We start from the raw sequence: 17,660 nt of genomic DNA on the forward strand, positions 1-17,660 counted from the left end.
ACAGCTGGTTGCCAGGATCCCAACATTATCAGCACTTTGCACCCTGCATACAGAGGAGTTACAGGCTTTTAAGCAGTTACATCCTGAAACTGTCAACATGCTCTTTCCTCCATTATATAAGGAGCTTTTTAATCCAGACTCTTCAACAGGGCCCAAGTGACTAGAGGCCCCAACATACTGTAGCTACTGGAGTGGCTCTCAGATAAAGCAATCTGTGAATGGAGAATAAACTATAATCATCACTACTGCAACACTAGGAATGTCCCGCACTTACTACAGTTTTATTCACCGATACAGTTTAAAGAATGTAAATATGCACCTATTATAAGGGGCTTTTCAGAACTGACCAGAAATGTACAGACTTAGAAAATTGTAAGTTGTCTTTTTTCGGGTAAGTTTATTTTGTTCATATTTTGTTTTTTTACCTGTGTAAGGGGAGGAGTGAAAATGTTTCTGAAAATGTTTGTACAGTAGATACGCAGTACACAAGAGCAGAGCAGAACATTACAGTATTAATACCTGTTCTGTTTAGATTTTAGTTGTAATTTAAGACAAAATCAGCCTAGAGGGCTAATGATTTGTTTGTGTTTTCAGTAATTGTACTGTATGCGTACAGAATTTGTAAAGTATTGGGTGTGTAAAAATTTTGTGATATAACAGGAAAGGCAGAATTACAGTAGGTTGTTACATTTTAGTAAAGCCTTGTCTGGATTGTTTTAGAACTGTTCATGAAAAATGGTTCTTCAGATGATTAAAACTGAATTTCTCCTTAAACATACAGTATGAAAGTATGTTTTGAGTAAATAATCTGAGTTGACAGATTCACCATTCTTTCAAATGTTTTGTATTGCTGTAAAGTCAGTAATAACTGAACTCCTTTCAAGATGAAGATTTTATTGTTACCTGTTGTAAAAGTTTATCTGAAGATTTGCCATTCTTAATACTTCTTAAAACTGCACTAGAACTATAGCTTTACAATCCTGTGTGGGGTGGTTCTGTTTATAAAACATCAAGACTGCAGTATTGAAGACATTTTGCACATTTTTCCTATAAAACTCTATATAAGGCTGGTACAATGAAGGATTCTCATAAACACAGCAATAATTACTTTTACAATATTCTCTGTAAAATTGTAAAAAATGTCCTATGAACAGGGCATTGTTGTATTAACACTATATGCTATGCGAATTGTAAAATGCAATACAATTATTTTGCAAAAAATGCAAAATGTATATTTTGCTTAAAAATATTGAAAGCTTACTTCTCCATTGTTCAGTTTCTTTCTCATTAAAACCATCTTTATCGTTTCTTATTTTAATTACAAAGGGTTCGGCGTCAGATTTCCCAAAATCTCTTCACTCCTTCACGCATTTTCATGCACTTTTCAGGATGTTTAGAGATTTCCAACTTTTAGATATTATCCTTTGCCTTATTTTGGCAAACATTATAAGGTCATAGATAAGACTCCTCAATTAACAACCTGAAATACAACATAGTAGAACTTAATCAACTGTGACACAACAGTAAGTAGAGCAGGTGGAAGCTGTACAAAATATATTTTAGTGTTTTTGAAAAAATCTACATATTTCATTTCATTTAAGTTATTACCCACATTAGATATACAGAACTCAATACACAGATATACAGAATAGATCAACTCAATTTTTTATTTCTTTTCCAATTCTTGAATCAAACATATTTGATCATGGGGTGGTACACTGTTGGTTAGCTGGTTTTAATGGGTTAGGGGACGTAATGTGTTACAAAGCATAAGGAAGTTGTCTTTTCTACTGTGTGTTGTAGATTTCATTTAACAAGGCACAATCTTTTAGCAATCTGGGATTTTATTGAAAAGACATTAATCAGCCTCAAGGTTTTGAATCACATAACAATCAGCAGCTCTAAAGCTAGATTACAGGGTATTTTCAAGTAATTCCAATGAAACAGTTTCCAGTGTTGATTTTTATTTTCTAGCAAGTTGTGATAGACAATCATTTTTCATGGGGTACGGTAGCATTTATCTGAGCCTTTCTGCATGTTTATCCATAATGTAAATAACATGCCCTAATTTACTGGTTATGGTTAGTCTTTTTTGTTTAATTTATTTTGACTACTCAGGGTTTTTTTTTAAGCTAGTCACATTGCCTTTTTATCTGTTGCCAAGGAAAATCTGGTTTTAATTCAGATTTGAACCTGAGCAAATGTAGATTTTGTTTTTAAATTCGTAATGTACAAATCAGCTGTGATCATAAAGTAGTGTATTTTTGATAATTGCTTTTTCTTATTTGCTCCACTAGGTGGAGGCATTTTTAAGTAAATGACCAAAACCATCCACACATAATGTGAACAGGGTGCCAACATCTTATTTGCTCTCAGAAGTTGTATTTTTAAGTTTCACAGTGTGTATCTGTACAAGTATGTGTGTACCTGTTTCGTATTTATTCACCCATCCTTTAAAATTTCTATGTTATTATTGCATGTATTATTACAACAAATTGGCTATGAATAGTATCACAAAATCACCCATGTTTAGTATCTTGGTACAAGAAATAGAAGCACTTTAAGAACCTTTTAAAATTACATTTCTCAGACTGCCTCTGTGATTTAACATCTATTGTAAATTTCAGCTTGATAATCAGTTCTGCTTTTCATAATTTAATAAAAAAGAAATTAAACAGCAAAAGGAAGTACTTTCATACGTTCATTGCGCTTTTCTTATTTTTCTTTTTAAAACCCTACAGAATGGACATTTTGCACTACTGATGATCTATGTCTCTAGGTAATTCCTAAAGTTTTTGTACAGTCATGGTTTCTTACTAAATTTTATTTCCTTATTGCACAAGTTGAAGTTATGTATGAAAGAATTTTATTAAAATGATTTAGCAGTGGAAATTAAGATTTAGTTTCATGGTAGAATTGTAAGAATAATGTATATTTTGAGTGGAAAGAGTGAAAATATTTTTCAATCCATTTTTTTTTTGCCGGCACTTTGTTAACAATTGAGTATCTGACTCCTCTTTCTTAATCCTATATAAAAAAATGAGATGTTGCAGGAACATCTACAGATACCTTAGATGCTGACAAATTTTACCTAAACAGATTAAATAGTATATTTAACAAAAAAAACGTCTACCTGCATCAAAATAAATATTTTGGCCACAGAAATATTTTCTTAAATACTATCTATTCCATAAGTTGTTTGAACAGGCCTGTATGTAATGGATGATTTTTAAAGGTATAAGGAATAAGTGTTTATGCTAAATATAACAGCAGTGTTGTCTATATTTTGTATCAAGAAAGACATATGAAAGTGGTAAAGTATTTTTTTTTGTTTTGTTGTGAATGAGCATTAGAACAAAAACGGATGTGGACATTTATTTCAGTAAGTACATGAGACTTTACAGTAAATATCCAGTACTGACAATTGCAAATACTTTAGGCATTTATTTACAGTTTCACTTCAAGTAAAATAATGGAGGAATGCTTCCACATATACTCATATTCAACTTTACTGTTACTGAGACGTTAATAAAGAACAAAGTAGTAATTTTAAGACTAACATTGTTATGCATTCATTTATATTTTTTGTACTGAAGAATGTATGTAGCCCAGCTGCATCTCACTGCCATGAAGCAAGACACAATTTTTAAATGGATACACCAGAAAGGATTTTACATGCTTACAATGCTCTACTTACTTTTGACCATTATCATTCACATGTCAAAGACAATCATGTATAGACAAGCATTTTAACTGTATCTTCCTCAGGGATGTTTTTGGTGTATAAAAAGAGAAAATAATCTATAACTTTTCCATTTGAAAATAATGAATTTTTTGAATACTAAAGAAGAAATACCCAGACAAGGCTTTCAGGGTAGTGTGGTGAACACCTTTTAGCTGAATTCACAGTCAGAAATGCAAGATTGTATCTCCAGTCAATTGTACACCCGAGACTTTAATGGATTAGTAAACTGGTAAACACTGCTAAACAGGAGTCCTGCAGGTATCTGTCAACTTGTGTTTTAAATGTATAGTAGTTTTTTTTTATTAACAGATAGCAGTGTTGCTTTTTCAATCATATGAAATTACAGATTTCCAATAGATGTAAAATTGTAATTCAATTATTATAATCTGAAAATTACAGAAAAGGACATTTTCAAGTAACAGATAGTAAATTACATCTTAAACAGCTGTATTGCTAACATTTACTTCAAAAACATAAAGACTCCTATGTGGTTTAGTTATTTATTGAAAATCCTAATACTGTATGTCTTTTAGGTTTGACTGAACATTCAACTTGAGTCACTGGTACTAATTTTGCATAGTTTATAGTTCACAAGTTGAAAATATTGGTGAATTCTGGTCATTTTAAATGTATTCTAATTAATTGACCATCTCTAATCCACTAAATCCAGGAAGCACAGTGAATTCAGCTACAATAGATAATTTTGTCTTGCTAGATTATTTTTGTTTCTAGGTAGGCAGTGAAAAGGGGTTTGGGAAAGAATGCTACTTTGTTAGGTATTGTAGCAATAAATGAAAGCATTTTGATGTTATGATCCTTACAGTACATTGTATGTTCTATTTGTTCTGGGTGTTTTGCATGTTGTCCCACAAAATTTAAGTATTTGAGTCATCTGTGTTGTGGATTGGGGATTTTCACTGATTGTTCTGGGGTTCTATTCAGAGTGTACTGCTGAATGCATTACAGTACATGTGAGTAGAGAGACAACAGTTGCACCACTTCTGTAACAAGACAATAAAACAGATATTTAACTGCTACTGTTACATCCAAGAGTAGCAAGTGGTTCTTTCTGTAACAAGTGAAGTTCAAAAAGTGTCATTTTGAGTTGATAAGTAAAGGGGGTATTTCAGTCATTATTTCACAATTCACTAACGATAACGATATGTGACATTATTACAATAATACTTTGATTTGTGTTCAATTAGAAAATGCTCCATGAAAACGTTAACAGAAAATAGTACTTGTTACGAGAGGCAAAGTATTTAAAGAAGAGCGCATATGGTTGGCACTTGTGGAAGAGGTTTGTCTGTAATATGATGAAGGAACATGACTCTCCTGTTCACAATACTTAAAACGACATTCTAAGTGACTAAAAAGAGTGTTGTGGACTTTTACCACAACCTTTAAATGTAAAGCTGAGTCAGATAAGAAGAGGATAGCTTGTATTAATCTTTCAAGGTAAATACCAGCACTAAACATAAAATTGTCATCATGACTTACTGCTGTATGAAGAAAAGCAAAATAATATGACATGAATTTGTTTCTGGCCTAGAGGTCGTTTTTAGTTCTTCTTTTCCCACGAGCATAGCAAAGCTGTGAATTTGAAATGAAATTGCAGCCGCTAGGGACTATAATACTTAATCCCACTATACCTACTGTAAATTACCACAAAAGGATAAGGATAAATAATCAAGTGCCATAGTTGAAGCAGAGAAGTCTTAAAAACTGTACTGGAATAATGCTTTACTGTCAAATCCTGCTTTACTATCAAACATGAACTTCACAATTAATTATAATGTATCATAATTAAATTTCCTAATTACCAAGACTTTGTGTGTTCTCATCCCTTTGTTGCATTTGAAGAGAAATACTGAATTGATTAATTTAGTTGAATTCTGTATTGTAATCTTTTGTATACATTTTTTGTTTGTTGGGGGGAAAAGGCAAATTACAACAGTGTGTTAGAATTCCATATATATTTGTCTACTGTGAATTGATTGTAATGGAGCCTTTAACCAGCTGTGGTTTCTTCTGCACTATATTAACACCAATAGCAAATGAAAATGCCATCTTTTCTCCCGTTCTGTTCCTTATGACTTTCCAAAGACCATTAACTGAATGTTCAGTTAACACTAGACAAATAACATCATTATGCAAGAGGATTGTCAATTCAAGCTGAAAGTTCTGTACGAGTGAACAAGTTATTTAAAAACAAATATATAATCAATTTTAAGAGTTGATTTCAAACCTATTTTGTTTTCGCACTAATGATTGATGGTCCTACAGTAAACTGCTATGTTTCCATGATTCACTCTGACGTAATCCAACCTTTGAATATTTATGCATATATAGAAGTGGCTTCTCCAGGGAAAATTATTTTGAGTGATCCTTTTTATCCTTCTAAACAGTATTAAGCAGATATGTGTATGTCACAAAAGCAAAGTCACAGAGGGAGTGTAAAATCTGCAAGATTGCAATAAAATCTGTTCGATCAGTAGGGTATTATAATGTTAGGCTGTTCTTCTATGAATTTTGAAATTCACTTGAGAAGTTAACTATGGAAGTATACAAAACATTCACAAAAATCAAAGAATACTATTTTAGCAATATTTCTGTACAGTTGAACATTCTGTAAATGTTACCACAGGTGTTGGTGGCTTTTTTATAAATATGAAGTGTGTAAAATTAATATAATTGATTAAGACTTTGCCAAGTCTTTTTAGAAAATATTTGAGCTTGATTAGAAATATATATTTTCATATTTGTAAAAGGGACTAAGTAAAGCTGTTTTGTTATAGCTCCCATGTCTTTGAAAAAAATATTACAAAAATACATTTGCCTTTATTATCCATATAGTCTTGAGTGTTGCAGATAAAAATATTTAGTCAATTCCTTTTACTTAAAAATTACAGGCCCAGTGTTTGGAGATGGGATTTTTGATAATACATGCATATTATTTTACTGATTAATGTTGGATACCCTGTTATCAATTAAGTTTTAATCAAATTTTGATGTACCCAGCAAGGTGACAGTTTTGGTCTTGTTTTTTTTCATTTGTAAATACAAAACTTAATTATGTAAGGCATCTCATGTTTTACATTACTTTAGAATGTAAAGTTTAATTTCATTTCTGAAAACGTAGGTAAATAATGTTAGTTGATTTTCTAATGCACAGAAAATTCTGAATGTTTGCTGTAAATGACAATCAATGTTTGTTTTCTTTAATTCTAAAAAATAAAATATATAAAATAAGATCATTTCTGTCATGTATTATTCTGTCTTATTTTAATTCTGGCTCTCCTATAATATCATCTATCCATGTATTTTCTAACTGCTTTATCCAATTCAGGGTTGCACGACTGCTGGCACCTACAGTAACGTACAAGGTGAGACATGGCACACAGTGACACAACACAGACATGCACATGCTCACACCAGGGAAAATTGTCCCAGAAGCCAATTAAGAATTATAATAATATTTCTTTATTAGCCCTTTACAATTTCTTGCATTAGGAATTTGTCTTTTCACATACCCCAGCTTTTCTCCATGGAGACACAGACAGGGAGAGAAGCTTGGGGTCAGAGCACAGGGTCTGCCATTGTACAGTGCCCCTGGAGCAGCTGGGGTTAAGGGCCTTGCTCAGGAGCCCAACTGAGTAGGATTCCTCTGGCGGCCACAGGATTTGAACCAGCAACCTTCCAGTTACAGGTACAGATTTTTAGCCACAGAGCCACCGCTCTGCCCTACAAGTATGTCTTTGGACTGTGGGAGGAAACTGGAGCACCTGGAAGAAACCCATTAGGACATGGGGAGAACATACAAACTCCTTGTAAATAGCTCCCCAGAAATCAAACTCAGGGCCCCAGTGCTATCTGAGGCAAGAAACCGTGCATACTGAATAATTTAATATTTAATCCAAATTAAAAAAAAAATGGAACTATCAAAATGATAACCTATCAATTTCCTTTTCTACATCTAAATACTGGGGTGGGGGTATAAACGCATTTTAACACCGCCATTTTAAAGCACATATGATAACCAACAAGTAGGAGAGAAATTCTTAAATGGCATTGTGCTATCTTTGATTTTCCAGTGAAGTTATATAAAATGAAAGCGATATAATATGCAGAGTGAAGTAATATAATACAGAAATAGAAAATAAGCTGATATAGACTAAAGAATCACTGTGGGATCAGACATCACATCATCGCCATTGGCACAGTCGAAGGAAGCTTCCAACCACGGATTTCCTGTTTCATCCAATACAGTTTTAATGGGAGAACTGGTGCCTATTTTGGCAAGCAATGGGTGAAAGGTGGGTTACACCCTGTATGGCAGTTCATGTCAAAGACAGACATACACACCAGGGGCAATTTTCCAAGAAGACAATTTCCAAGAAGACAATTAACCTACCAGTATGTCTTTGGACTGTGGAAGGAAACCAGAGTACCTGAAGGAAACCCAGGTGAACACCGGAAGAACATACAAGCTCCACACAGATAGCACCTCAAGTCTGGAAGCAGATTTCCTTTCTCAGGAAACAGACGTAGAAGGGTTGGGCTGGCCTAGAAGGACAGTCCCATTGATACAGAATGGAAGAATACAGTTTTTGCTCTGAAGTACATTGCTACTGTAACTTTCTTCCTCCTTACCCCACCAATTAGAATAAAGGAAGGCAGAGAAACAGACATCCAAAGGAATTAAAATTACAGAACAGGCTCAATTATTTAAGAATTAAAAAAAAAACATGCTTAAACATTACTTTAATCAAATATTTGATTATTAAAAATATTTTTAATCAGCCAAAATAAAATATGTTTCATCAATTATAAAAACCTATTAAACATCAATTATAAAACTTGGTTTCATCATTATTTTATTTAGTAATATAAATAATTTAAATTCTCGAATCTGTTGCAGCACAACAATTAAATAACTCCTGTCAAAAGTTTGGAACCTCTTAAGTTAAGGCATTAAACTGCTTCATAGCAGTAAAACATACTTATTATAATAATGGCTTCATACTCAGGGCATCTCTCTTTATCTTAATTCTAATCGAGCTCAGTGCCACATCCAATATTGTGAACAATAATATTCTTCTTGCTCGGGTGGAAAGCATTTACTTAGCATTTCTGGTATTGTTTTTGGTTAATTTAGTTCTTATCTCCTTAAGGGCTGATGACAGAACTGAGTTTGTAATAATGAAAGAGAAAGACTTGACTGAACTGATCGGTCTTCCTTGTTTAAAGGTAGTAAATTACATCTGAAAAATGTGATAAAGCTGAGAATGACAGCATGCCTAGCAGCACTGAATTTGGCACACTGCAGGAAACCAAATGAAATAAAAAAAATAGTGCTTCTGGAGTCAATCTACCAGAGAGGAATCATAGCTGCTTCCTAGCAAGCCGATGCAGCAAGTTAAGAAATTCAGTGGTCATAGTGAGCTTTATACAGTATGGAGAAGAAAAGTTGATGGGTTAAAATAAAGAACCGTTTTACAGTTCGCATTGTTATGGGAGAACTCCATGCTGACCTAAGAGAATGCAGAGTGCAGGGTGTGATGCTTTGGAAAACCGTGTTTCCAGAAAGTGACCTACTGTAACAGTACAGAGAATGGAAACATGGATGCCAAATAAGGAGGTATTGGTGTAGTTGCTTGGACCGTAACAAAAGCCAATGTCCAACATTTCTGTAACTGAAAACAGTAATCAGTGCTATGGTTTGAATACCTGGAGACTTCAGTTGTATGGATTCTGAATTGAAGAGATGGGAGACAAAAGCACACTGTAAAATGATGCTCATAGTGTAATGGAATGACTGAAAAAGCGATGAAACCAAATTTGGGTTGTGGTAAGACATGGAAAGCGTTGATATTGACATAAAGGATCAGAACTTTCTATACTGAGAACTCATAGATTTAAAAGTACTGAGTTATAGTGGATTGTCCCAGTGGGGGGGAGAGGGGGGGGGGGCTTTAATTAATATAGAAGTGTTCAAAATCCCCAAAGACACAGACAAAGTAAACCTGGCAGACCTGGCATATATCTCCAGTATGATCAATGAAACACAAACAAGAGGACACAAATAAAAACTATGCACTTAAAACTGAGACCAAGAGACACTTATTTACATAAAGGGTTATGGGAATATGAAGCAAGCTACCTGTATGCAGTCATGTTATTGAAGCCAATACTTTGGCTTCTTTCAAGAAACAACTGGATGAGATCCTTGGAGCAATTCACTACTAGCTACCAAACAGGCTAGAGGGGCCAAATGGTCTTCTCTTGTTTATAACCTGATGTTCATAGAATTGTTTCACTATAATAATATGAAACAAAATGAGTATTCATTTGTATGTTCTTTATAAAGATTTATTATGATAGCAGAGTAAAACAATAAACCAAAACCATCCATGTGTTCAATCTATTTTACACTGCATCTCTTTGGCAATGTCAGTTTAATGCTCAAAGCTCTTTTCAAAGTCGTGTAACAATATCTGAGCAATCATCTTCAAAGGCAGGGTTGATTTTTCCCGGAGTCAAAGTATTTTTTCTCAAATCTAAAAAACAAAAATCAGCAAAAATCGTACAGGTGTAAAGATAATAACCTTTATTAAAATAATTTTCTGAAACTGAAATCCATTGTATAGGCTGACTTCACTTGAATAATGCATTTTCATTTTTTGAGTTTGTTTGTCCAAAACAAAGCACTCGTTAAATAGCAAAATCTGTCTGGGTAACATTTGTTTGTTTTTCCTAAGCAAATGTTCCCAATGCATACACATACCAAAGGTTTCATGTTCACGATAATTAATATGTAATCAAAGCTTCTTTTTTTATACTGCAGTGGCACAAAGGAAAGCCAGCCCCCACACATCTGTTTTTGTGTTATCTTTGAGATGTATTAATTTTTCTCTTTAATAAATGCTTTTTGTGGTTCATTAATTTCTCCTTTCTTTGAAAGCTGCCTCTTTTCATGGTTGGCAAAAACCTTCATTGCATTTAAAGAGCACCAGTGGAGGTGACTGAATACTGCAGGATAGTTGGAACTTTGCGTTTCAGTTTTACCAGATCGGGTATTAACTATCTGTTGCTGGTTGCATCTTATCGCACTGATCCAGCTAATACAGATCAGTACATGCTTTGCCTTGTTTATTTGTTTAAGGGTGGGTGCATCTTGCTATCATGTTCTGCCTAAGTGTTACATCAGTAACAGTGAAAACTGAAGAGGTGCTCTTCCAAACCTCAGCCTTTCACATTTTCCACTGTTTTTTTTTCTTTCACTGATTTTCTATTACAGATGTTTTGACTGCAGAGCAAAATAGACCATCATGCACTAAAACATTTCTGGACATTCACGGTTTCATAAGTAAAAAATAAATATAAGCACTTTCTGAATCCAGATAAGAACCAGTTGTAATAGATTATCACAAGCTGTTTGCAATTTAAAAACACATTATATTGTGATCCTTGGGAGAGCATAAAAAGTGCTGTGCTAAACTACTGAATCACTTCTGATCTAGAGAGACACAACAGAATCTTCACCTCACCTGGAAGCTTGAGTTGTTTGCAGCATCTGTTGCACTGATGCTTTTCAATGAAATTTTGGATTGTCCCATCTCCAAGGTTAGCAGGACCAAATATCATGTCTTGTTCACTATGGAAATATGATTGGTTAAACTATTTATACAGTGTATATATATATTTATTTACAGTATATATATATATCTGACACTAATGAGCTTCTCCTCAATGTGGATATAATTTAAGAATTCTATCAATCTGCTATTCCTTTGACCAAACCAATGCAAAATCAAGGACAATTATTACTTTGTGTTCAAAACATCGTTAAAGATATTACTAATCTTAAAAATATCAGAATGAATGATGTCCAAGTTCAATAAAAAGCAGAAATGTAATAGTAATGTACAAATAAACGTAGCCTTTTATTTAGATGTACCCTTTATGACATTTGTATAGTAAAAATATATGTACAACAAGCATTTTTATAATTAAATATTTAATATTTTATTGTTAACTTTTAGCCATGCAGTTTTTATTCAGTGTCCCAGTATGAGGGTGGCTTTTGGCTTACAGTGGTTAATCACCATCTGGGGATTGGCATGGTATACAGTATATCATAAGGATCACCTGTGTAAAGCCTTACGTTTCCTATACAAGAAGCCATCAAGAACAGCCAAGGGGTTCAAGAGTCCACACTTACTCTTTGTCTTCTGCTTTGATCACTGAAGGGTCTGTTAAGTTTTCACCAGCACCTAGAGAAGAGAGATTTTCTTAGTTTTATGCAATGGGATATGAAGCAGTACAATACAAACTGTACTCAGTGATTCACAAAGGCAAGCAAAATAAATTGGTAACTGAAATACAAACAACAAAGTGAGCAAAATTCATTAAACTGAAAAAGACAGGATAAAATAATTAGACCTGGTCTTCTGGTTTTCCAAAAAATATACTGCTTCAGCTTTTCTTCATTTATACAAACGCATTTTGAAGTGTTTTAATTTTTATCTGAAAGCAATTTGTGAAGGTGCAATATAAAATGTTTGATTGATTGGAGGCATCTTGTTAACTTAGATGTTTATTCAATTATAGAAATAGCTTTGGAATGGCATTTCGGAAAACTAAACATAAATAATAAATAAACATAGTAGATACAGAATCTAACCTTGTAGATCAAGAACTATAAGCTCTCCTCTAGAATATTCATACGTCCAATGAGAGAAAGCCAAAATAGTTTCTTCCAGAAAACTCATAGGAGTGACCTCTTCTCCGTTGGTACTGTTGTACTTTTTGAAGTCACCATTCAAGTTTTTCTCAATGGTTAGCCATTCTTCAGTGGAATGGCAGTAGAGCAGACATACATCCAAAACCCTATGAAACAGAAGCTCTTGCCATTAACTGTGTACTGGTGAGCTACTTTCACACTGTGTGTATTATGCATTGATCTGTTTTGTGGTTCTAAACTTCTAAGCTTCTAAAAGCTAATTATGTAGTGAGTCAGGCATGCAGGATAGATGTACCAATGTCAACCACCAAAATTGTCTCAAATGATTACATAAACCTGTGGAATTAAATGTCTTACCTTGGGGAGTAAGGGATGGTATGGGGTTTCATTTGGTTGAATATGTACATGAGTTTTTGAGCAGCCCGTTGCTGCTGGATTTCCTAAGAAAGGAGTAATGAAAAGATAATTTAATGTTAACACTTTGTGCAGTGGTCATTTATATAATGAAAAGCTTATTGTGTAAAAGATTAAACACATTAACAGGAGCTCTTTTCACTCAGAATTTTGGAACGTTCAGGTATCATTTTCTAGTGTGGATTACATTTTTATTCTGTAGTAAATGTATCCTCTCCTGCACATTATCTACAGTATCTCTAGATCTTTATAAACGTTTGCTCAGCATTCCAAGAACTTGTGTCTTAGCTTCTGCCATAAAAGCCATTTCACTGACATGAGATAATGAGGATCTTAACATACATAAATAATTCAGAAATCCACAGGAATGGGAGATTCTTTTCTTCAGCGGTATTCTAGCAAAAAAACTCTTGTCTGCATGAAGTAATCAGAAAGTCTAACAATACTTTTTTGTTAGATTAATGCTTGACTGGTATATTAGTAAACCAAGTTCTTACCCTCAGACACAGATGAAGGACAGTGCTGTCTTGATATATTTTCTTCCATGTCCTGACCAACTCTGGACTGAAAGATTTCACAATATAAACAGCACCTGGCTTCAGCACGTCACCCTCTGCCCAAGTGCAGACCACTTTCATGGCCCTGCGCAGGCCACTATCCATCTGCTTACAAATCAAGGGCTCAATCATAGCAACCAGGCCTTGCTTAGACCAGAAGGATACACTGTTGCTCAGACTGGTCGGTGAGCTCTCTTCCAGTCTGTATATAGTCACTTCCTCACCAGCTATGGAAAATGGAGAAATTTGTTCAGAAATCAGAGGTTGCATTACCTTTGAAAAGATGCCTTTGAAAGATGGAAAGGTTTGTTAGCAAGTTAATCTTCCGTCATAATACTTAACGTGCTATTATGACAAACAAATGCACAGAGAAATTATTTTACTCAGGCTTGTGTCTTGCAAGTTGGCTGTGACAGGCCTCCCTCTAAAAGAGGTGAACCGTGAGGCCTGAACACATCAAAACTGACAATGGTGCAAAGAATGACAGTGCAAGAAGACTTTCCTTCAGCACACCCTGGATACACACAAGTTAGCTCTCTAAAAAACCCACACCAACCAACACCATTCACACGATTTATATCTGAAGCAAACCTAGACTGTTATTTTCTAATCATTCTAATCAGTTACCTTGTTTATTAGCTAATAATTTCCAATTCCATCAGAAATAAGTATTTTTTATAACGATTAGAGGCCTCAGTGGCCTCTAGTCACAGGTCAGCTGTAAATACAGTCCAGTCCTTACTAAAACTGGAATACCACATGATTACAGTTCAAAGTATGGACAATGTGCACAAGCATGAAATTGTCAGATTAAACAGCAGAGGACTTTTTACTCACCAATGAGAGAAACTGGAGTAAATGGTATTGTTTGTGCTAGTCTCATCAAATTGTTTCTCTCAACAGCTAAAACGAGAAAAATATCCTTTTTTAAAGGAACAACAAATTTTACAAAGTGCTCAAGTAGGGCACTAAACTGTAAAATGGAAAAATCTCTAGCTTTACTGTACGTCTGTATTTTGCTGTTAAATAAAAATAAATATTGTTTGTGCATATGAATCATTTAATAAATGGAAGTAATATACAGTATTAAACTTTAAACGTATTATTTTGCTACGAAAGAGCAAGACATTATTAATTTAATATTAGGAAATAAAATAATGATATTCACATCATATTAGAGTGGATTTGTCTGCTTTAGCCAGACAAAACATTTAAACATTTTACATGTTTAAAGGTAAAATCACATACAGTACAACCTTAAATGCCTATTAACAAATAAATAAAAATTACTTTTTAAATTTAAATGTATTAAAATTACATTTGATTTTTTTTTTTTTACTAAACTAAATAAAAATATTTTGCAGGTTTTTCAGAAGTTACAAAACTGTTATAAATGTGGGCATTAATATTTATATAACAGAATTAAACTGACCAATGAAAACATTAGGTGGATTTTTTTCAATAACATGTTTTTGAGAATCCCAGTATTGTGGCCGCACTGCATTGATAAAGTTCACAGCTGATGCAGTATAATTCTGTAAACAGTGCTGTGGAATATTGTGGTTCCACAGGTATTCCAGGTCCTTATTACTTTACCTGAATAATGATGATTTAGGTCTTCAGAGGTTTTGAATGAGGTGCTCTTTGCTGAAACACACAAAAAATGATGATGGTAATGATGACAATGATGATAATTATTCTATTACAGAGTGGCTCAGCCATTACACATGTTTTCTCTTTTGTAAAACAATAAGTATATTATTATTATTATTATTATTATTATTATTATTATTATTATTATTATTATTATTATTATTATCCAACAAACCAAACGTCTGTAATGGCTGAGCCACTCTGTAGTAGAATTAAAGGCTTGAAGAATTCTAACCTTTATTTTGTCACCAAGCATTTTGGGGGTTAGAAGGAGTCCTCTTTATTTAATACTTTGATTACTTACGCCTGTAAAGCAGATTTTCTTTAAATTATTGTATAATACTCACAACTGGCATTTATCGAATATACTGATAAAAAGAAGAGTTGGCATAATAGGAAAAAAATAATAGGAGAAAAAAAGTTACATTGAACTCACCATCTGTGACACCAAAAATCTGCTCCCTAAGTACAAACACAAGTATTCAGTTAAGTATTGTCAGCCAGTATACATAATCTAATCCTTGCTTTATTTTGGGGAAGGCACACTTCCTTAAGCTTTAATTATTAATGAATTGCCAAAAAAATATTTTTAGTAAATCCTAAACAGAGATAAAGACCATTAAATGCTACTGTAACAATTGCATTATATCAACAAAGAAAATAATTTAACTTATATGAAGTTAATAAAGTCCACTTGAAACTTATAATAATACAATTATTAATTATTGAATGAAGATTGCATGAGTGATATTGCTGTATTAATCTATTCTGTACAGTGTAAATCACCTTATTTTTGCTGAGAAAGGTTACCTTACAGTTTTGTATGTTGCGTTGTACTCTTTATAGTATCCCATTCGTGTATTTTCTGACTAGTTTGAGAATGTAGCATGAGAGCACTGATCTGTGGTCGTAGTGTTTTTACAAGCTGGCATAATATTTTTAACAATACTAAGAGACACCCACATTAGACACTGTCTACTTAATAAACTCAATTTATTTATAACCGCAGAGATTTCACCTCTTGGTTAACTATTGTTAAAAGTGCACATACTGTACTATGTGCTAAAAATGTAACTTAAATCAAATTGCATATCCCCAGACACATGGTCATGCACTGGTTGAATTCCTCTTTTCATAATGAAAACAACATTCTTTATTTATCCTTTTAAAAACTGAATCCTTAATTCAGTAGGTCAGGTCATTGACAGAATGTACTGAAATCTAGTAGAATTGATCAAATTAATAGAATTGTATAAGCTATATTGATACTCATCTGTTTCACAAGCATTAACAAAAAATATTTAACTTGAAACTTGAAAGTAAAATAAGTATGCCTGTACTTTGGTTTACTGTAGATCATTATTATAACTTTCAACAAACAACCAACATTAATGACAGTATAAAAAAATCTGGGAGAATTCACCCCACTTTAGAATCAAACCCAGGTAGCAGTAGTACAGTACTTGCATCTCTTCCTATCAAGAGCGTACAGAGCTAATTATAAGAAACATACAGAAAGACAATACATACGAAGATCTACGGCTCGGAGTTTTTTTCCTGCTGTTCCAAGCAGAGGTACTGGTCTGCTCCTGGACATGAAAACAATATACTGTATTCATTTTTATCAACTTTGTCGTCTAAAGAGTATATTTTCAACAGCTATTACTTCAGAATCTTGTTTTTCAATAGGTTTTGATTATAGATACAAAAAGGTTAAAAAAAACATCGGAAGAGGACATTTTCCATGCACATGTGACTTTGGAAACTTTTGTAAAATTTACCTGATAATGAAATCCTGAGTGTTCGATGGACTGCACTAAGTTTGACGGGCTTTCATGATGCCGAAGCCTGTGCGCCACAAAACTCATTTGGTCAAAACCTAAAAAAAGTGCCCAAAATAATTGAGAAGAAGGCAATTTCTTTAGTGAGTAATTACTTCATTTAACCTATGTAAAAACAATGATCTCTTGTAATGTAGTGCATAAAAATCTCTCAAAAGGCTTAACTCACTGTACATGACAATATCAGAATGTGAAAACCTGACAGAACAGTAGTTTAAAGAGTCCAGTTGTTTCTATACTGAGAACTCAGTTGATTACACTTTTAAATGCCTAAAAAGGACTGTACATGAAGTGAGTTATCACTCAATGGAAAGATATAAAATACCATGTAGCCAAAATAACTGCAGAAATAGAAGTATTCAATAAAAGTAGACAATTTGTACATCACAAAATGCAAACCACAATCCAAGATTGTTACCATGCAAGCGATAGACCTCCCGTGGAATTCATTTCAACATTGTTTCAAAAGAAACTCCAAGGAGACATATTTAAGAAGCTAAAATGAGTGAGAGTTGCGGTTCACAGACCTTTTCTAACATAAATGTACTAGGATAAACCTAAGAGCTGAGCAAGATGTTATCCTCATGAGAGAAGTATGCAATTAAATCACTGCAGGAAACAGTTTCTTTTGCATTTGCTCTTATGAAGGTGAATACATTTTCATATAAATTAATAATTCAAGACAAACTGCCTAGTTCACCCTA

General features: G+C 33.5%; 2 protein-coding genes across 3 annotated transcripts in view; one reads left to right on the forward strand and one right to left on the reverse strand.

Moving 5' to 3' along the window:
• rorb (RAR-related orphan receptor B) overlaps window positions 1-6,972 on the forward strand; it is a 52,792-nt gene extending 45,820 nt beyond the window's left edge. For both annotated transcript variants that reach the window (XM_015336664.2, XM_006626983.3), the window contains exon 10: window positions 5-6,972. In XM_015336664.2, coding sequence (XP_015192150.1) covers window positions 5-160 — 156 coding nt within the window. In that variant the 3' untranslated portion in view covers window positions 161-6,972. The remainder of the gene's footprint in view (window positions 1-4) is intronic.
• Window positions 6,973-10,108: 3,136 nt separating this feature from the next.
• The window catches only part of trpm6 (transient receptor potential cation channel, subfamily M, member 6), a 46,052-nt gene continuing 38,500 nt past the window's right edge, over window positions 10,109-17,660 (reverse strand). The window contains exons 32-42 of the mRNA XM_015367160.2: window positions 16,897-16,994; window positions 16,646-16,704; window positions 15,552-15,577; window positions 15,059-15,109; window positions 14,300-14,365; window positions 13,403-13,689; window positions 12,849-12,931; window positions 12,432-12,637; window positions 11,970-12,021; window positions 11,296-11,402; window positions 10,109-10,305 (exon numbers count right to left, since the gene is read on the reverse strand). Of these exons, the coding sequence (XP_015222646.2) occupies window positions 10,223-10,305; window positions 11,296-11,402; window positions 11,970-12,021; window positions 12,432-12,637; window positions 12,849-12,931; window positions 13,403-13,689; window positions 14,300-14,365; window positions 15,059-15,109; window positions 15,552-15,577; window positions 16,646-16,704; window positions 16,897-16,994 (1,118 nt within the window). The 3' untranslated portion in view covers window positions 10,109-10,222. The remainder of the gene's footprint in view (window positions 10,306-11,295; window positions 11,403-11,969; window positions 12,022-12,431; window positions 12,638-12,848; window positions 12,932-13,402; window positions 13,690-14,299; window positions 14,366-15,058; window positions 15,110-15,551; window positions 15,578-16,645; window positions 16,705-16,896; window positions 16,995-17,660) is intronic.

This window comes from Lepisosteus oculatus, chromosome 3 (genome assembly GCF_040954835.1).
Source record: "Lepisosteus oculatus isolate fLepOcu1 chromosome 3, fLepOcu1.hap2, whole genome shotgun sequence".
Classification (NCBI taxonomy): Eukaryota; Metazoa; Chordata; class Actinopteri; order Semionotiformes; family Lepisosteidae; genus Lepisosteus; species Lepisosteus oculatus.